General features: G+C 41.0%; 1 protein-coding gene across 6 annotated transcripts in view; it reads right to left on the reverse strand.

Annotated features, from left to right (window-relative positions):
* QKI (QKI, KH domain containing RNA binding) overlaps window positions 1-2,753 on the reverse strand; it is a 123,009-nt gene extending 120,256 nt beyond the window's left edge. For all 6 annotated transcript variants that reach the window (XR_010068244.1, XR_010068242.1, XM_063307733.1 and 3 more), the window contains exon 1: window positions 2,601-2,753. Coding sequence is in view for 4 of the 6 variants with exons in the window: in XM_063307733.1 (XP_063163803.1) it covers window positions 2,601-2,742 (142 nt within the window). In the remaining 2 variants the exon portion in view is untranslated. The remainder of the gene's footprint in view (window positions 1-2,600) is intronic.
* Window positions 2,754-21,881: the final 19,128 nt, after the last annotated feature.

Here is a 21,881-nt window from a genome sequence, read left to right on the forward strand (position 1 = left end):
CCAATAGAAACTGCTTCATTTTTTAAAGTCTTTACTAGGTCTATTTACCCATCTACAGAAACAGCTATAGATTAATTATGCTCAACTATGAAAAACTTTTATTACTTTCCCTTCTCCTTACCTTTGAATGTAAAAAGGTATACTTCATAACAGGGTATTTTTGTACTCCTTCAAATGTACATCCATTCAAATACAAGCATTTAGAAATACAAAAGCTATCTGATTTTTTCAATAAATATACCAGGACTTCTTTAAATGGCTTATATTTATGTTCTTTTTCTTCATTCCAAGCTTGAAATAAGCAAACCAAATATTGATATTTTAGGGTAAATACCAATAATATTAAGTGAAAATTGCAGAATTGGTATATTTTGTATTTTACTTTCTCCCTGCTTGCTCACGGAAGTATCATTTTGCTAGAATGTTTATTTATTTGTTTCTCACATTTCTGCACCACCCATCTTGCAATGTAATGGTAAAAAAAAAAAATTCCAAAGACCTCTGGAGCCAAAATGTTATTCTTTCCTTTATAACAAGTTATTTACAGAAGCTACTGGATGCCAGTAGATGTGCTTTTTGTAACATCATTCAATTGTATAAACTTTTTGCAATATTTTGAGAGGAAGAATGAGCACTAATCCAAACAACTAAAAATCAAAATAAGAATATACTTGTGTTTTAAACTTAATTTATTATGTCTTAAATATAAAGCAAGTACACTGATTTTGATATTAAGGTTTAAAACCATCTTAATCTTTTTCCAGAAGGAAAGAACTGGCGCCCCTTAGCGTTCACCTCTTAAAACATTTAAATCATTCACTTATTTGCATAGGACATTTTTTTAACATTCCAGAAAGTTTTCAACATTTGCAGTTCTTCCTCCCAGAAGCCAATGCAAACAGAAGAAAGCAGGATTTAAAGGGGCTACTAAAAAAACAGAAGCAGAGTAGTACAGGAAAAAATGTATATAATGTTGGGACAAGCAGTTTGACTTCTGAATTAGATTTTCCAGTCCTTATTTTGGACTTACGAAAAAACTGACAGCTCAAAGCCTTCCAAAGCTTCAAGAACATTCAAAAGATGCAGTGACTTCATACATTCTTGAAATAATCACACCAAAAATACTCTCTTTTGTTCTTCTTACAAAATTATGGCTCTATTCCCAGATCAAGGTGATGATTCCAGAAATTTTTTAAGCCATTGACAGGATTGTGATAAAATATAGTTACTTTCAAAAAGGAACTGGAGGAATAGATTCATACTAAAATATCCCCGTAAAACATTCATACGCAGAAAACTTCTTTACTTGATATCCAGATTATGTTATAAAATCTCATCTAAACCAGAATTAGCTAAATGCTTCAAATGAACCCCAAAATGTTTCCAATTAATATATGTTGCATTCCAGTTACAACTATGAATATGTTTCCCCAACAGTAAAGATTAAATCATCCAAATGGAAACTGAAGAGCAGTTATCAGTCTAATTCACAAATAAATGGTGAAACTGATATTCACCAAGTTTCCCTATCTTCCTAAAATATGGAAGTTTCAAGATGTGAACTTTTAGAAATGGACTTCGACTGAAATTTTACACTGGACGTACAGAATAGGTTCAAAACTTTTATTTAAAAAGTTAAGTACTATTTTATAAAATTTCTAGCTGAATTCTCAAACCAAATAAAAAATAATTTGTTTAAAAATTGCAGTACTTGCAGTTACTTAGTTTGCGGAAAACCTAAATCTGCAGACACTTGGGTCTGCAAACTTACTCACTTGCCCAACCTTGCACCTTCTTGTAGTGTAACTACAGAAAAGGGATCGAGATTATGCACACGGCCTAAAACTACAACGGGTATTCAGCGACGCCAAAAACACTTCGTGTTTGCTTTTGATATTCAAATCGAGAATCACCCAGTATGTCCTTCGCTGTAGAAGCTAATAAAGTTCGGAATATTTACTTGCAGACCCAGCCGGGTTTTGTGTTTTTTAGGGCCGACAATCAGCCCAGTATTGCATAAAAGAACTGAGCCCTCAAGTTTCACCAGTTTTTTTCATGTCCCTCCGCCCAATCTCAAAACAAAAATCAGCCATGTACAGTTTAGGCTGCAAGACTAAGTTGCTTAAAAGTATTTCATAAAACATGCCATCGGGCCTACTTTCTTTTATACTTTCAGTGCAGATTTAGCAACTCAAAACGCTATAATCCCATTTTTTTGGGGGAAAAAAACTTTCTCCTCTCCCAACTTATTTTCTAAATGTCGCTGCCTTTACCGATTAAAAAGTACCTACGCGGAAAATAAGGCAATGCACAGAATTCACTGCTCCGTGTCCCCAAAGGCCAAAACTTCTGTGTAGAGACTTCCCGCTTCTCTTTGTTTATGGGCAAAAGACGCAAAGCTAAAAGACGCCATTGACGGGGCGCAAAAGTATAGTCCGCCTCCATTTGCAGGATAGGAATGGGAAGGGCAAAGCGGATCGATGTCGCGGAGAGGCCCAAAGTGTCGGGGCAGGGGGCACCATTTTTTCCCAACACCCTCAGATCTACAAACAAGAGTTATTTTGGGGATTTCGTTTTAGTTTTTTGCAATTGCGTTTTACCTTCGTCCAGCAGCCTCTCGAGGTGGTTGAATATCCCGCAGAAGTTGGGGAGGCTGCTCATGAGCTTCTTGTCGTTCATCAGCTGCATCAGGTAATCGGGGCTCGGCTTGGGCTTCTCCTTCGTTTCCATTTCCCCAACCATATTCCAAACACAGCGAGCGAGCGAGCGAGCGCCCGCACCAGCACTCACCCAACCACCGCACTGGGTGCCCGCCAGGCGGGGAAGAAACGGGGTGTGTTATGTGGGCTGAGGGGGGGAGAGGCCTCTTCCCCCCCTAGGAAAACGAGGGAGCGGAAAAAGGGGGTCTTGTCAACGAAGAAGCCACCAGCACACAGCGGCGGGTCTCTGGCGACGGAGGAAAATAAAATGGGGGAACTCGATGACCGCCACCCCAAACCCTCCTCGGCCGCCGCCGCCGCCGCCGCCACTGAGGGTTGCGCCCTAGTCTTCTTCCACCCCGACTGTACAGTGATCCTCCTCCGCCACCGCCGCTTCCTGTCGCCGCTCCCACTGGATGCCTTTCTCCAAAGCGGCGCAGTCTTCGGTAGTTCCCCCTCCTCTTCCTCGCCACACACGCAGACGTTGGTCGCGGCTCCCTTTCCTCGGTGCTGCTGCCCCCTGGTCTGTTTCCGCGGCGGGGAGGGAGGCGGGGAGGCAGGCAAAGGGGCGGCGGACTTGGTCGTTTCCCGAGGAGTCTCCGCTGCTGCCGCCGCCGCGTATTGTAAGGCTGTTCCCGGCCACCGGCGGTGCTTCCGTTGTTGTTGTTCCCGCCGCCGCCGCCGCTGCTGCTGCTGCTGCTGGTGGTGGCAGTGCCGCCTCGTCTCCCGCGCCGCCTTGCCTCCCTCCCCTCCCGCTTCTGCCGTTTGCTTGAGGCTGACGACTCTCAGCCCCGCCGCTGCCGTGGTGCCTTCACCTCCTCCTGCCTCCTCCTCTTCAGTTCGCTCTGGAGTTCGCTTCAGTTCAGGCGGCGCTGGCGGCGGCAGCAAGCAACGACGGTGGGAAGGGGAGGGGACAGCGGAGGAGCAGAGGCGGGGCGGCCGTTAATCGGCAACGGTAGTGGTGGCGGCGGCGCCACTTGGCAAATTCACTCCGCCCCGCCCCGCCAGCTCGCCTGTGAGCGACGGGGGACTCGGTTGCCTGCCGGCGGTGAGAGGGAGGGAGCGCGCCCTTCACACCCACACATACACCCGTGTGATACGCCTGGGCTTTGAAGTGACGGGGCGCGCGCGCGCGCCTCCGAAAGCTCGCGCCGCTGCCTCGTACTACTTCTACGCGCGAGATGGTTGCCCGCGTGCGCGTGCGCGTGCTTCCTCCTCCCCCCCTCCGTTTCTCCCACTTTTGCCCTCCCTCCCGATTTTTTTTTCTGTACAGAAATTCCGTACGCGAGCGCACGAGAAAGAAACTGAAGAAACTTGCTACTTCACAGATCCTATGTTGGGGCGGGGCTCGGTCACATGGTGCTAACGGGAGGGGGGCAGTCCTGATCGGGTTGCGCTGCCTCTAAGACGCAGGCGCGCTGCGTTTTCTGACACCCGCGAGTCGTACGAGGGTGCGCGCCCGCGCGCGCTTTCAATTGTGTCGCCACGGCCGCTTTATTGAGGTGTAGGATTGGAATAGGAGAGGCGGGGTTGAAGTGAGTATTGTGAGCTTGCGCAAAGGGGAGAGGGAAGCAGACGAAGCGCCGGGGGTGCCTAAAGAAGGGGTGACGTTCGTCCGTCTCTGCTAGAGGCCGCGGGGGTAAAGAGAGCGCGGCTACTAAGCAAAGCGGCTTCTCCGCGGAGAACGGAGCTGAAAGCGGAGAAGCCGAGGCGCTTCCCCGTGCAAAGTTTAGCTCACCCATTCACTCAGGAGGCCTTCTCCTGCCGCCCGCGGGATATCCCACGTCCGCGCACATACGGCGGGCAGTAGATGCCTTTACACTGGATGGTGGTCCGGACCTCTGGCGGTGCAGACACAGCCGCCTTGCACTTCTTGAGCGCCTGGGAAGTTGGGCAGCAGCCGCTCGCTTTCCTTCCCTGCTTCACCCGTCTATTTGGGCAGCTCCCTCCTTCCTCTGCACGCCAGCGCCGCTTCCGAGGTCCAGGGGCTTGGGCGCGGAGGCATGTGCGAGTGCTCTTTGGAGATCTCCGCGAAAGGCTGTCTACCTGTGCCGGGCTTGGCTCTTGACCTAGGCTCATTTTCCCGCAGGAAGCTCTACCGAGTGCCTGGGCTGACACAGTGTTACTTGCAATGCCTGTCCTTAAGTAATCGGCAGGGCTTCACTGCCGGAGCAGAAAGGCGGGAAAACGGTATCTGGTATTACAGAGATCCCAAACAACTGGCTCAAATTCGAGGTTTCTTTCCTGGCCGGGCGGGATCCGAGTAGCCGGACCGCCTCTTGCGCTTCCGGGCAAAAGCCGCCACGGCCGTTCCCTTCTCGCTTCCCCGAAGGACGGAGGTTAGCCTAGCAGCCGTATCCGCCCTGCTCCGTAGTAAATCCCATTGAGATGAATGAGCCGTTCCGCCAAAAAACCGCTGTAGGGCTGCAGCCTTCACGCCTCCGGGAAGTCCCCGCGAAAGCCTAACGCTTCCTGAGGTCGCGAGTATCTTTGGGAACCAACGTCCCGCCCGGGGCTAGCAGCACTAATACGTTCCTTCGAGGGCCGCAGGGTCAGCCGACCTTCTGCTATCGAATCTGCCCCGTATTTTCACTGATTTCGAGGTAGTCCAGAGAGAAGACATGCCCCCCTATTTCTTTTTCCTCCTCCTTTTTCCACCCTTGTTAAATACTTTCAGGCTATCGGTCAACTTAGTAACCAGATTATTTTTCCCACCTGAAACACCCATATTTTCATCTCTTATGCGCCCCCTGCAAAACTTTTATCACTGCATTATTAAGTTTCATCCATGTTTGTTCTTTCCATATGTAGCATGTAGTTTTCATTCTTCAAAACTGAATAAAAAAAGAATGGAGGGGCTTATGAAAAGATATGGAAGGGATGGTCTTATAAAAGACATAGTTAGGTTAGTTAGGTTTTATTATTGATGTAGCCTAGTGCTAGACCCATATTTCAGAAAGTCCAACTGATTTCAAAGCAGCTTGCCAAGCACCTGCCACCCATTTATTTGGAAGAATGACCCACTTCGTTTAACAACTGGTCTTACTCGCCATGGAAGCTTAAATTAGTAGTTCTATTGGCAGTATGTTTCACTGAAACTGATGCATAAAAACACAGTGGCAAATACTGGTGAATTCCCTTGTCTGCTTCTCTGTATTTTAACAATGGTATTGATAAAATTGACTACATGGAGCAATGCCACTGAATAATATGCCATTAGTAAGCATTTAATTGTTTTGACTTTGAATCAGAATGGTGTCATCCTTTCCCAAGAATTAATGTGTGTACTGATGTTGTACACTGTTATTGTTAACTTAAACATCTGTTCTAAAATTTAGAGAAAAGTAATCTAGTTTTTTTCAATATTGATTATATGGGATTTTTTTAAAAGGAGCAGAAGAAAGGGTATTCGGCTGAATTACAGAGATCCTTTTTTTCCTTTTGGAGAATGATATCTGTACTCTATGTATACTGAAGGAAGAACATAAAACAACCCCATTTTAGCATGATATGTTAAATGCGTTGCCTCTGCTTGCTACTTTCAGAGCTTGAAAACTAGGTATATCACAGCCCAGTGCTAAACCTGTTTCCTTAGAAGTTGAACTGACTTTAGTGTACTTCTTAGTATTTTGGAGCATTGCCTGATAATTTAAAGATAAGAATTAACAGTGAATGGGCTGATCTCATCTCGTCTGCTTTGGCACCATTTCGCTGACCTTTGTTTTGCACTGTTAGAGGTGTTTAAGAAAAATGTCTTCAGAGTAGTATTTCAGACCAGCCGATTTGATTAATACAATTAATGAACATGACTTAGGAAACAGGCTCTTTTTACTTATTGTTGCTTTTTTATTAGAACTATAGGCATATTCTTTTACTTTCTTTCATGTAGATTTCCTTCTTGCATATGTGCACAGCCCAAGCTATTCTCATTTTCTTTTCAAGAGGATTCCAATGCTTTCGAGAGTCTTGTTTAATATTCTCACTAGGCAACTGCCCAGATTGCCATGGGATTAGTCTGTTTTTCCCATTGAAATAGCAACAAAAGGGAGACATGGTTACCCATGTGACCTGTTGCACCAAATCTGATGATCACACATCCCTGGGTGTGACCAAATTCACAGCTTTGTTCCCTTAGTTTCCTTCCTTTTCTTAACTCTAAAAAAGAATGTTGCTCTAGTGCGCAATCATCTTTTTAAAACCTACCAGCTAGCTGACATAGTAATAGCAGTAGCCTACACTGCATGAGGGCTACTTCATGTTCTGAGTTACCATACTCTACTTTCTTTTAAGTATTTTTCAACCAATTCTTTATTTATGGAACATTTACTTACCAAAAGTCAGTATATTGTAGAAACCTTACTATAAGTGTTGATGTGATTTTCTATGTTGCTAAAACTCTGATCGCTCAAGTTTATTACAGAGTGCCAATTTTATTTTCCTAGGCCTTCAAGTAAGCCCTCATCTGCTAGTTTCCTTTTTTAAAATAATGATTTCTACTACATGGGTATCTTAAAGATACTCTAGAACAGCGGTTCTCAAACATTTTGGTCTCCGGACCCCATTACATTCTTAAGAATGATTGAGGACCCCAAAGAGGTTTGGTTTATGTGGGTTATATCTATCAATATTGCATTAGAAATTAAAATTGAGAAAATTTAAAATATTAATTTGACTTCGCGGATCCCCTGAAAGGGTCTCAGAGACCCTCAGGGGTTCCCAGATGACACTTAGGATGGGGAGGAACCAACTTGGACTCAACCCTAGCAAGACAGAGTAGCTTTGGGATTTTGGTCCCCCTGGTTCTGGTGAAATGTCATTTCTGACTCTGGCCAGGGTAGCACTGCTCTGGACAGAGCTGGTGCACAACTTTTGGGTTCTCCTGGACTCACAGCTTCTGCTCAGGGAGAAGATGGCAGCCACGGCCAAGGGAGCATTCACACAGATTCGTCTTGTGTTACCAATTGTTCCTATTCCTGGACCAGGAGGCCTTGCTCACAGTCATGCTTTGGCCACTTCCTGGTTGGGTTACTGCAATGTGCTCTACATGAGGCTGCCTTTGAAGAGCATCTGGATATTACAACTGGTCCAGAATGCAACAGCACGTGCAGTTCTGAGTGTTCTATAGTTTGCCCATATTACATTGCTGCTTTGGGAGTTCCCCTGGCTTCCAGTCTCTTTCTAGGTGCAGTTTAAGGTGCTGGTTATCACCTTTGAGGCCCTGAATGGCACAGAGCCACGTTATTTGTGGGACTGACTCTCCTGTAGGGTATCTGCCTATTCCACCAGGTCGATAAGGTGGATGTGTTCCAGGTCCCTTTCTTTAAATGCTGTCATCTCACAGACCTAGGAAGCATGCCTTCTCTGTGGCATTGGGAACATCCTTCCCTCTGAGATCTGGCAAGCCCCCACCCTCTTAGCCTTCCAGAAGGCCTTGAAGGGATGGCTGTTCTTGCAAGTGTTGGGGTAGAATGAGAATGGAGCCCAGTACAGTTGAAGGTAGAGTGTGGGGAGGTGTTGCCTTTGGAGCACTTGGAGTTGTTGTTGTGGTTTTTATGTTTATATTATTGTTCTGTGAGCTGCCCAGAATTATGGAAGATAAGATGGATGGCTATGTAAGTCAAATAAAATAAGGGTTCCACACAAGAGCAGTGGGGGAAGAGAAGTCAGCCTTGTGGGTGCTCAGTTATAGGGTCCCCAGGGTTCACTTCTCTCTCCCCTACTGTTTAATATCTGGATGAAATTCCCCAGAAGGGTATGTGTCAATTTGGGGTGTTAAATCACAACAATGGTACAAAACTTTACATCCCCACTTCAGAATAAGCTGGAGATGTTGTAGAAGTCTAGAGGTCTACAAGCTGTTGAAGTCTGGACTTAAACTAGATGCAGTTATTGTTTCTCTAAATGTCTGTCAGACTGATGATAAGTCTGAATAGGGTAGTATTCTTGAAAAAGCAGGTCCACAAGTTGGGGGATCTCGTGAACTCACAGCTACTGCTAGATAGGTGGAAGGCCATGGGCAGGTGGGTCTTTGCCCTGTTTCAGCTGGTGTGCCACTTGTAGCTCTACCTAGAGCAGGAATTCCTAATAATAGTGACTCATGAACTTATTGGCCATTTGAATTACAGCTCTACATTCGTCTGCCTTTGAAGACTATCCAGAAACCGCAGTTGGTCCAAACTGCAGTGGCCCATATGGTGAATCAGAATTGTCATAATCCTAAATGACCTATAATGTGGTGACTGATTGGTTAATAATAGGTTGCCAAGTATAATTCAAAGTGCTGGTTTTAACTCAAATAGCTTGATGCTTATAGGACTGTATTCTCCATGTAAAGTGACCTGTCATATCCACCCAGCATGTACCCTGAAAAAAACCACATAATGATCCCCAAGTCTTCTGAAGTGAAGGAAGCAGAGAACCCATATTTTGTAGTGGTCTCCCTTTCAAAGTCCAGTTAGCACCATTGTTATTGGCTTTCTGGAAATTGTTGAAAATTGAATTGTTCCAGAGAGCATTTGGAAATTGAATAACATCATCATGGTGCTCATTTACACATGTTGCATTATTGTATTTTTTATAGTCTGGATTTTATTTTAATAATGTATACATTTTAATGTTGTTATTAAAGTAGACTACCAGGAGTCAATATAGATTGTTGAAATATAAAAGACCATGAATCAATCAGTCAATTGCCCTCCTTTGGATCTTTTAAAATATTCATCTCTGTGCATGAAAACGAAAATGCAAGCATGCAAACAAGATTTTTCCAAACCATGTAATGAAGTGTTGTGCTCAGAATCCAGTAATTAATACTCTCATTCTCTTTTCTACACATATTGATTTTCCTGGGAAAAGCTATGGGACCTGTGCTGGGTAAAGGTATTTCATGAAGATTCAAAAAGTTGTGACACTGCAACATAAAGTTAATCTCTAAAGGCTTCTCTCTGTGAAGGACTCTCGCTGGAACAAAAACAAGTTCTATTTTAAACAAACTAAACTTTTTAAAAAAAATACTATATGCCATCCATTGAAAAGAGACATCCCAAGCATTGAGGTTCTATTTTTTGTTTCAATCACACACAAAAAAGTGCAAGGATAACCTTTTGTTCCCCATTAGAAACAGGTATCATTTAAAAAGACAAAAAAACCTAAAGCTATGGCTTTAATCTAGAGCCTTCCCCTTATAGATGGATTTTTTTTCTTTCTTTCTGCAGAGGGCTTCTAATGCAACAAGCAATTATCCCTGAGAGACCAGGGTTGGGAGGGTAGAAAGGAAGTGATTGTCAACAATTTCTTCCTTTATTTTTACAGTCTCTCTAAGTTTTCCAGAAATGCTCCCAACAAGCAGAAGGACAGTCTAGAAGATGGCACTGAGGGCAGCAGACAGACAGGGAATCAACAGCACCTTTGTTTCCCCTCATGAATCAGAGGTTCTTGTACCAATACTTCTGCTGGCATGGAAAAATTTGGAAAACAAATCCAATTGTTTGTAGAGAGAACAATAGGACTTCCTGGAGAAATAATTTTTCCATCAATTGACTTGATAAAGTAAAACATCTATAAAGAGCATATAGTGTTGCAGGAAAAAAAAATTCTTCAGGCATACTTTCATTGACTTCATTTCTAGAAAATTTGCATTTTCAAGACAATATTTACGTATTAGTTCATTGTTCTGGATAAATTATAAAAAATAACTAAGGTTTCTATCATGGGCAAATTTTCATTGTACTTTTGTTTAGATATCATGAGAACTTTATTTGGGTTTTGTTTTTTTTTCATTCTGTAAAATAGTAAAATGACAGGCATCTGTAAATTGTATTTGAAGCAACATTCGAAGTGTTTTTATTTCCTTTACAATCTTTAATGGATCCTAACATTTATGAATTTTGATTGGGGGAGTAACATTACTTAGTAATGTTACTCCCCCAATCAAACATTACTAACCGCCCAGAGTCCCCCGATGGGAGGAGATGGGCGGGGATAAATTAGATAAATAAATATAAATAAATAAAGTAAAGGTACTTGTTAGAAAAGATGTATACAGTAAAACTGCTGCCTATATCCAAATTGTAAAGTATCTTCCTTAAACAACCTAGATCCTCCATCATAGATAGCTGTGCTGGCTGACAAATCAGTGAGTCCCGATTTTAATTCATCTGGAGGGCACCAGATTAGGAAAGAGTGCCTCACATGAAGAAACAAAATACGCATTTCTTTTGCCACATTCTCTTTGCAAAACTGTTGGTCATGTGCAGAATCCAACTAGGCAGTGAGAGTGGGACTGGGCTGACAAGAATAAGATGAATAACCCTTTAGAGACAGTGGGTTTGCATACTAGTTTCCAGCATCTTTTCATCCTTTTGTATCTTCTTTTGGTTCACATGCAGATTAACTCTGACTAAATTCTTACCAAATACTCTTCCCCCACCTTTGCTTTGGAAGGTAGACAGGAGAATCTAAATATTTATGAGGTCCTCCCCTCCCCCTCATTTATGATGCACTGTTGTTGAAGGTTGAAGAATTACGTTAATGAATGCATGCCTGCACACACAGACACAGAAACCAAGCAAAGGGGGAAAACACAGACAAAGCTTTGTCAGCTCTAATGTCTGCACTTACCAAACAGTTCCCATGGAAAAAGAGAGGCAAACAAATTTAAAATCTTTTGCCAAGAGAAAAGATTGTCGGGCAAATGTAAAAGCTGAAAATGTCCTCCATTGCAAATGCATGTTGAATCTATTCAGGAAACAAAGCACAACCTGTTAATATGAAAATTCTAGTAAAGCTGTCTCTGGTTTGGTTTGTCCAATAATGAGAGAAAAGTCCAATCGTGCATGAAAAAATATATACTTAAAAGTAAGTCATGAAAGCGGGCTGGGTGACTTTGGGGTAGTCCCTCTCTCTCAGCCCAAGTCACCTCACAGGGTTGTTCTTGTGGGGAAAATAGGAGGAGGAAGGAGTACTAGGTATGTTTGCTACCTTGAGTTATTTATAAAAATAAGGGATAAAAATAAAATAGATCTTTTGGTTTGTTTAGCTTGTAGAATATCTTAGTTGTCTTTAAAGATGGTATTCACATTAATATTGCTGGTCAAATGTAATCATATAACTCCTCCCTTTCTCATGTAATGTGAGAATCTGGCCCATAGATTAAAGCTACAGCAAGCAATTCCAGTCAAACTTACCTAAAAAAAAACTTTCCAAGGGCCTCATTTCTGAGTAGATATGTCTGCTGTCCTCATCTCCTACTTGAATATTCCAGCTCCCCTGTGTTCTTACAGGGGAGCTGGAATATACAGTATCTCAGGCCCCTCCACTCCATTCAAAACTCCATTGGTGGCTGAGGATAGCCTAACTTGTCAATCAGATTAGGTGACACCATGGTTTATCTTCATTGCCTTCTCACTCATTTATATCTAGCGTGAATTCTTTCACAAGGCACATTCTTAGATAAGGAACTATGCATACAGAAGTTCTTTGTATTTATTTTGGGAGTCTGCAACATGTTTCCTATTTTAATATAATTATCCATTGAATAATGGTTTTGCAGATACATATTTGGATGTAAACCTTTTGACCAGTGCAAAACCTGAGTTGTACAGATAGGTTGAACACATTGCATTAAAACAGTGGAACTGAAATAGTGCTTAATCAATCGTTCAAGATTAATCTTGTCTATCTTTTATCATCACTGCCCTACCCACCAACTCATTTCTTTCCTTTCCTTCCAGTAGCAGGAAGCTGAGGAATTTTACTGTTTTACTTCACGCAAGGACATGAAATTTTAAAACATGCATTCCGTGTTACCATTTAAACACTTGTTAGGCATGGCAGAACATTCACTGCTGCTTGAAATGCAGTAGGATTTTAACTAACTCCTGTTTATATTTATGTCTTTGGGGATTTCAAAGACTGTTATCCTAATAAATATGTACCAGTTTTCATTGTAGTTTGTTTTCAAGTTGTCTAATTTCATATGTAGTTGGATCCACTAAAGTGATCTACATTTCATTTATTCAAAGCCTATCATTTACATCAGTCTCAATATTGACATTACCATTTTCATTTACCATGCTAAGGACTTTCCTGAATGAAAAATCACTTCAAGCTAGATTAAGTTTCAGTATAATGTGGCACACAGGGGGTTTGCAGCAAGAGCAACAATAAGCTAGCTTTCTGATGAGTGAAAGTAAAGAATAAAAGACACCCAGATGATACATAATGATCAAGTACAGAATTTTCATAGTTGGGACCTTCAGGATTGTTACAAGAAATCAGTGAGTTGTTTTTGAAGATTCTCTGCTTCAGCTTTCTTCAACCTGGGCAGCTTCCACAATGAATGACTTCAACTCCCAGAATTCTCAGCAACAATCACACTGGTTAGGAATGTTGGGAGTTGAAGTCTACATATATTTATAGATGACAGCCAAGTTAGGTTACACTGCTCTTTGTTATGATACAATAGTCAATGTCATTTAAAATAAATTTTCCACATGTTCATTGTTTAGAGTAATAGACACTTTTAATTTATGTATTTAAAGCATATTGGTTGGTTGGCTCACTCCTGACTTGAATTAAGATTGTTATTTAATAATCTTAATTTATTTAAGCCACACTAGCTTTCCCAGTTTCATTCTAGACAATGCTTTTCATTAGCCTTTTCCATGAATTTGAAATAAAATGCTTTTTCTTAGTTTTGGAAGCTTGCACCACCCTCATACTTCAGTATTATTTCTCTATCAAAAGGCAGTTCAACCTTACAAATAACACAAGTGGAATTCGTTTGCATAGTGTAATTCTACAAATGTCAGTGCTGAGAAGCTGAGTGCTAATAACATGATCTAATTTTGTGTTTGTTTTTGGGGTGTCATAAAGGAACGTTAATATCAAGAATCAAGCATTTTTCTATTTTTTAATGCTTTATGTGTTTATTTAACATTATATCATCCTTCTCTAAGACCTCTCCCAATTTGAATCAAATAACCCAATAAATGCTATAAAAATTACAAAAAGATAAAGGGTGCAGCAGCATTCATTATAGCAAATATCATGTCAGGAATGTATTATTGAAAATGCATCTAAACAAAAATATTAACTGAATTCTAAAGATAAATTTAAAAATGGGCCCACTAAAATTCATGTAGAAAGAAGATCCATAGGTTGGACAAAATTGCCCTTGTGTTTTATTTATTTATAGTTAAATCCCACCTTTCATTGTGTGTGCGTCTTAGCCAGGTAACCTGAGAGTCCAAGAGCATTGGGTGGAACACAGGTTGGCCGCTCCTGTTTTAAAGAAATGAAAAGCATCACAATATTCACAGCCTTAACTGAGCAAGTGCAACTGGTCTCCACATACCTAAGTTGGGGCTTCCTCTCAGAGGTCCTAAGAAAATTCACATTCCCAGCTGGATGATAATTCATTTAGTTTTGAGTTAGCATGTTACTGTATGCTAATCACTTACTGTGCCTTATAAAACATACAAACCAGCATTTATAGCTTAATGAATTTTGTGAGCCCAAATAGTTGCCTAGTCTGTAAATTGTGATTAAACCATGGCGTAGTGCAACATGCTCATTGTTCTTTCCTTGATGCCTTTTACATCTGAAATTGTTACTTTTTTTTTTCTAAAATTCCAAATTTAAGATAGTAATGCTCCTGTGTGCTGTACCTGATCATACTGGCTTATAGGAATTTACAGCAGTTATTTCTAAAAGTAATAGGAAGCATACAAGGGGGGTTTAGTTTATGCTCAAATTGTCCTTTGGGCAGAAATGTTTGCTTGATAAATTGTGTAGGGCATGTCAGCACAAATAGTTTGACTAGTATTGTTACAGGGTCACATAAAAATAAGCAACATTTAGGGGTCATTGTAAAATGCACAGCTACCATTTTGCCTTGATAAACATTTATCTTGGAGAGTTAAATGGGTACATGTTATATGAGTAAAATCTCATCTAAAACAGAAGTGCTAGACCCTCATTAAGTCATTCAGACATAGTTCGGTTCAAGACAGTAGAACATTTGCTTTGCTTTAAAATATACAGAGCAAACCCATTCTTAATTATTCATGCAAGTCTTCAAGATACCAATAAATGTTTCCTTTTTTAATAAGTCCAGCATTATAAAATGTAACAGCAAAAGAATGAATGCTTCTGAAACCTAATTTAGTAGAGATTAAATTATCAGACACAAATAAGTAAACCTCAATGCTAGTTAAAGTCAGTTTGTTTAATGAAATGACTAAATTTTAGGTAACTGCATCTGGTGCAAGAGGGATGGGAAAGATTCTGCCCCAGCTCCTTTAGAAGGATCAAATGATACATGCTACATCTACCATTCCCCCAGTTTTACAGAATAGAATTTAACAGTCTAAAATATGGTAAATGAAGACAATATAAAGGAAATGTATATGGTGGCAAGATCAGACCTTAATTATGGTTATAATTTGAAAATAATAGAAAGTGAATAGCTGTAAATGCTGTGGCCTTGGGTTATATAAGACATATAAACATTTAAAGCAGTAGCAGCCCACAAATGGAGTTGTAATTATAACTGCCGCTAAATAATTTCTAATATGACAGATAATCATTAAATATATGTGTTGTGATCAAATTAATGATAATTAATTTAACTTTAAATTTAACTTCGTTTGAACCCTGCCTGCTGTCTTGTCCTGCAGTGTTGTTAATTACAGAAATACTGTTGCTCTTCCATCTTTTTTTCATGGACATATATTATTGCAGGAAAAATAATGGAATCTATATGGGCTCCATGTAACTTCCCAGAGAGTATCTAGTCCATAAAAAAAAAAAGATACCTTGCGTGCCAAACATCTCAGAGATCTCTCGCAAGATGCCTTCTGGGTAGCACCTCTATCAGCCATCATCCTGCCCTTTGCCATGCTATGATGCCACTCTGCTTCCCAGTCCAGTCTGCAATCTTTCTCTTCCCCATAGGGCCCTTGCCATTCCTCTCTCTTCCCTTCCTGAGTTCAACAGAGAGTGGCAGAAAGTTGGGTTTTTCTCCCTTTCTTCTTTAATATTTTGCTAGGAAGGATGCTGTGCAATGAAAAACCTACTGCTAAAATTCCAGCCAGGGCCACCATTCCCAAATGGTCTCTACAGGTAGGTGCAAGTGTAGTTGCTGTGCTTCAACAGCATTCCCAGTGGAAACTGCTGACTCTTCTATATTCTCACTCCAACATCTTGGTGAAAAAGACGCCATCCTGTTCTGTATAGATGCAATGGATAGAGGGAAGTAAGTATTTTTTGCCATTTCCACTCACCCCTTGCTGCAGAGTAGACTTCAAATGAACCTCCAAATTGGACTCAGTCAGTGCTCAATATGATTCTTACTTCACTTGTACTCCAGCTGTTGTGCTTTCCAGTTCATCACACTCAGCTCCCTGGTAAACCAGCAGGCTTATCTAACTCTGGAAGGAAGTGCTTAGGAAATCATGATGTCATCTGTCTGGGCCATATCTACTGTATATTCCACATATCACTCAAGGCTTCAGCAGTGTCACCAGCAGATGGAGTGAGAAAGTCCCTAAGCTCATTCAGGAAGCCATCTTGACCCACCAGACATCTCAGTTGGGTCATTTTAATTAGCCCTCCATCCTTGTAGAGATTTATATAGGCTGTCAGCTAAACCTGACCAGGAAGTGTTCTGTCCATGATAAATGAGTCACATAGAACATCCCCACTTCTAGATTACCAGCTTTCTCCAAGCAGCACACCAAATCTAGTGTATGCCCTGCTGCATGTGGGACACCCTAGACCAATTGGAACAGGTCCATGATCATGTCATGGAGGATATGTGATCTTCACATGGACACTAAAATTCCCTAAGACAAGAAGCCTAGAGTAAGTCAATGCCATGCCTGAGATCACCCCAGGTAGCTCAGCAAAATAGTGATAGGTGCTGGGTTAGAGAGTACATTAGCAGTATTCTCACCCCACCCCACCCCACCCCGGTCATCCATATGCAGCAGCAGATACTCAAAACTGGCAGATTGTTGGGTGATGTAATTGGTCAGGAAAATGGAATCTTTCTGGATTTATGTCACTCAACCACCATAATGTCCAGCCCTAGCTTGATGTACTGCAGAGTAGCCCTGCAGACTCTCAGGTCTCCCAGACAAATGCCACATCAGCATGTTCATCTAGGGCCCATCAACAGCTGATTTGACATTCAGCATAGAAGAAAAATTGTTTCACTCCAAATATTTTTGTCAATTAATCCAAATCCAGGATGACATTTTGGGATGGCAGAGGAACAGTTCATTCAGAATGTTTAGCCTAGTAGTTCTGCACACAGAAAGACTATTCAATGGAGCTAAGCACTACATGTGTATGCCAACAGACATGCAATCTATTTAGTTTGGAGTAAAAAACGTCTTAACATCTGCTTTTAAAGGGTATTGCATTTTTGTTTTGTTTTCTGTTTTTTAGAAAGCACAGGCCTTTAAGCCTTGCAATGAAGCAGTCTATTCTCTCAAACTTCTTCATCTGGACTTCCTCTCATTAAAATCCGAAATGGCACCTTATTGGGCAGAAAACTATCAGCAGTTTGTGGGTTGGAGGTGATTTGTAATGCAGTACAGAGAACCACCTGGAGAACACCAGATTGGGAAGGTGTTCATAAGGTTATAGTGTTTTGAATTAATGTCAGAGAAAGAAATTTCTCTGATTTTTAAAAATATTTCTAACCCAGTTTGATGTAAATTTACTATAGACATTCTTTTACAGGAGAGATGTAGCAGAATGTGATTTAATAACAAGGAGACTAAAGTGTCCTGTTTTATTTTTATTTTTGGTAGCATGTTACTGTCACCATTAAAGAAGAATCCCACCCTTGAAAAATTATTGGAGTATTTCCTATTGCTCTGGAGAAATTCAAATAAATTACCCAGCTCTCCAGTTCGATGGAGAATTTCAAAAGGCCATTTGTGCTTGCCACTGCTCAGCTCTCCTGGACGGTTTTAGTGATAATAAGCAGGGCCTGCTTTCAGTCCCATGCATTGACAGGTGAGGAATGTGTGGACCGGAAGGCAGGCCTTTTCAGTGAAAGCCCCAACAGTGTGGACTATACTGTCCAAGGAGATGTACTTGGCCTCCTCACCCTGGCATTTGGAAAGGCCCTGAAGATGCTTCTTTTTCTGCAAGCTAATCTGGGTGGCTACTTAGGGTTTTGTTTTTGAAGCTAGTGATTGGAGCTGTGTTTGGGGGGGGGGGAGACATTATGATTTTATGATTCAAGTTTTTACTTGGTAAATAAAGTACATAAAGTAAATAGAGTCTACAGTTAATCCTTCATTTGTTCATGCCATTAATGGGAGCCTTTAGCTCTTTCCACAAGTAAGGACTGCATCAATTTGAGACTGGTGCTGTGCTACTATGTGTTCACACAGCTACAGTGGAGACATGTATCTTTGCTTTGGTGAAGAGAACCAATACAATTTGCTTCAATAAACCTTTTGCTTTGTCTTCTTGTCTCCTGTCTGTCATTTGAGTAAGTGAAAAGTGGCTTCTGGCCAGATGCTATACCTGAGCAGAAACCTCTTCCAGCTTTGGCAAGGACATGCCATGAGAGGTGAGCAGCATGTCCTCCCTTAGCATTTGCCAAAGCAGAAGGAGCTGTGCGATATACTCTTCAATGGAGCAGCCTTACTGAGAGCCGCTCTAAGAGAAGCAACATGGCCATTCCACTTCATTTGTAGAAGCCAGGAGGCCACATTCCTTCATGAGGAAACCTCAAGAAAGTGCTCTTTGAAGATTTCCATAGCCCCAGCAAGTAGAAGTAGAGCTCACAACTGAAGTCCAGTTCCCCTCAGAACAAAGGACACCCAGAGAGTAGCAAAAGATGGGGCTTAGAATAGATAGGCCTGGTGTCAGCATCTCACTGCAGCTTCCCTGATTTTTATTTGAAAAAAGTTATATAGCTAGAAATGGCTGGTTAAGGCCATGTATGCATAGGAATCTTTGATAAGACTCCTTAAAGCAACCATGTCTGTTTTCAGGCATGCATGGAAGCCTTTAAAAAAACGCAGCTGCTTTAAAGAGGTCTGTACTACTGCTCCCACTGTTCCAAAGCACCTTTTCTCAAACCATTTCAAAAGATGCCTACTCCTACCCTGAATCTTTTCAAAATCCATGGGGTTCTGGTAGCTGTTCCAAGTTTTTATCTCAGGGCAAAAGTGAGGTATAAATAATAATACTTGCATTCTTTTCCAAATTAAATGTGGATAATATGCATTCTATGCTTCACCTTCATTCTACCCAATATGATATAGTCCTAAAATCAAAGTTCTTTTTAAAGATTATTTTGATGCAGGCTTTTTATGATGTCTTAAGGAATTCACTGTATCTTTTCATTAGATAAAAGATTTACATCTGAATTTGAGTCAGTGGTACCATCAGGCTGCTAATAGGTAGTAGTCTAGGGTTCTGCTCAGCACAAAGAATGAAGCAGTGGGGGTGGGAGGAAGAACCAAATTAGCACTGTAAAAAGATTTGGAAGGGTGATGCTGAAGAGTGAGTTGGTCCAGAAAAATCTTAGTATGACTTCTGCATATTATCCTCTAAAGATGGTAATAATCTGTAAAAACAGTATGCCTAAATCTAAAATGTCCCAACACCAACACTGCATATTATGAACAAGTAGACAATACCCCCTTTGGAACTTTGCATATCCATGTACAATGGTGGATACATATAAATAATCTTTCTCACACAGGTTAATTTGAGACCATATTATGTTGTTTCTAAGGTTCGGTAGCCCTTGTCATTCAGCAGGCTGTATCTGGTTGAGTATTTCAGTGAGACATCTTCATAACCAATGTTAGTATAATCAGATTAATTACTGCTGTAAAAGGGAGGCATAATTTAAACAGCATTCACCCAGAGAACAATCCAAAGTTACCTGATGTAATGCCATCTAAACAGGTGTATAAATCATTTGCAAAGTACTTGCTTCCTCCCACATACTGTTTGACTGCTTCAGGACATCTGCAAAAAGTTGAATCCTAACTGATTATTGTAGCCTTGAGTATTCCTCAGCTGATGCCATTTCTAATTTTCAGGGCTTCCCCCCCCCCCTTCTCAATGACACTTCTCAAATGTTCCTCTGAATATTCTTTTGCCAGGCACATGTTCATCATGGCTAAAATAACAGATGGAGTTTTATGCTCAACTGGCTTTTTTTCTAGTTGATCAAACTGGAAAGCCAGGCAAGATGGAAATTTGCTGAAATTCAGATTTCTTCCTGCAGTTTTACGGATATTATATGTTATCATTCATTGATTATGCGAGGTCCCCAGTCTCTGGCATCTGTTTGCTGCATATGGAGGAAAACTTTCCTTTTAAAAAACATCAGTACATGATAGAATGCAGATGCATATCTAAAATAAAGAACAATAATATTTATATGTATGTAAGTGTGTGTGTGTTTGTTGTTTACAGCTGTCTCCATTCTAGTCCCCCAGTTTGCGATTCGGCGCAGATAAATGAGGGTATGTTAAGCAGAAGTAGACAAATCCATGTCTTCAGAAATTTTAGATAAATTCCTTTTGCCCTAATCCGCATGGCCAATGACAAGAAGCTATGGGAGTTTTAGCCCAAAACAACTGGAAGGTGCCAGTTGGTCTACTTCTGGGTTAAGCTAATGAACCTCAAATTCTGCCTTCCTTGGATGACACGAAAAGGATAATTTAGGTCCGTCTTCTAATCTTTAGCATGCTAATAGCTCTCAGTTACTTGCAGTCTCTGTGCATTCTCTAACTGCAATTCTTGGTTGGCATTATAGTATCTGCATGTGTCAAGGAGCCCATGACATCCTCCGTGGACAGATGGTATTTATGTAACCCAAAACTGAAATAGAGAAATTGACAGAAATCTTGTGAGATTTCAGGGCAGAAAAGCTTGTGAGATTTCAGGGGAGAACTTAGTATTATTACATGAGATTCTGTGAATTCTCAAGAATAGGTTTTGGGCCATTTTCTTAATTTAAAATTTTAATCTATGACACTCTGTTCCTGAAAAACTTGCTGGCCTCTGCTGAAGACAAATGTTTTTAGCTCAAGAGCATGAAGGTTGGGGGGTGAAGGGGGAACAGAGGCTGAAAAAGAGTTGCTTGTCTAAGCTTACTCTCAAGCCCCCATCGCAGGGCATAATCAAGGAAGCAAGAATTCACTGATTTCAATAAGATGTTTTAATGCAAGGATTTGGAGTAAAGTACAGAATCTTAAAAACTGTGGTAGGAACTTCCAGCCTTCCTTTATTAGGAGTTCATTCAGGCAGAGACTCTCTTAACATTCTGAATCGTTTCTTCCTTCACTTTTTGTAACCAAGACAGATGCCTTTTATGAGATAAACTGCTGAGAAACTCCTAACCATTAGTCATTTAAGTCTAAACTTCTTCCCAATGCTTTCTCAGCCTCTCCTTGATCTCTCACAGTTATCTAGTAAGTTCATAGTACCAGCAAAATTCACAGTAGATTGTTTAGTCATTATGTATCATTAAGTGACCTCCTTAGAAGCTTTCTGAAGAGACAGTCCATGTAACTTTTAAGATAAGGTATGTATTATACTATCAAAGGTGGGGTATATACCTAATAAAGAAATACAGTCATCCATGACTTCCATTTTGTAATCCTATCATGTTTTCAGTCTACCACCTCTGTCTGTATATACCCAAATGACCTAGAAATATGCCCCATTAAACTCAGTGTGATGTCAGTCACAGCCCTGAGCCGCACAGTACCTGCTTTAGCTCAACCTTCCTTTAACCAGGCGACTTCCATGCGTGGTGGGTCTGTAGTTCTGAGAGCCCCAACATGTATGAAACCATCAGGGAAAGCTCTTTTAGTTACTTGGAGTTTTTCTTCTATTCACCCAGCACTTATTCTATATCTCTCATTCCATTTTTCTCTTTAAAATTTATGTGATAAAGCAAATGTAGTTCAAAAGGAATGTATAAGAACCGTAGCTATTGTCCAATGCTTGTGCCTCATGGATTCTAATTTTAAGTGAACCTCTCAATTTAGGAGGGAAAAGAGAGAAGAGTGAAATAGGAACAGAAAATTACTTCCTAGTGTCTGTTTATATTGCCTCATAAGAACATGTCGGTCTTTTTCAAGCCAGCAAAGGAGGAGGTGGGAGAGGCGAGCTTTTGTATCCAGA

The sequence above is a fragment of the Candoia aspera genome, chromosome 1 (assembly GCF_035149785.1).
Source record: "Candoia aspera isolate rCanAsp1 chromosome 1, rCanAsp1.hap2, whole genome shotgun sequence".
NCBI classification, from domain to species: domain Eukaryota; kingdom Metazoa; phylum Chordata; class Lepidosauria; order Squamata; family Boidae; genus Candoia; species Candoia aspera.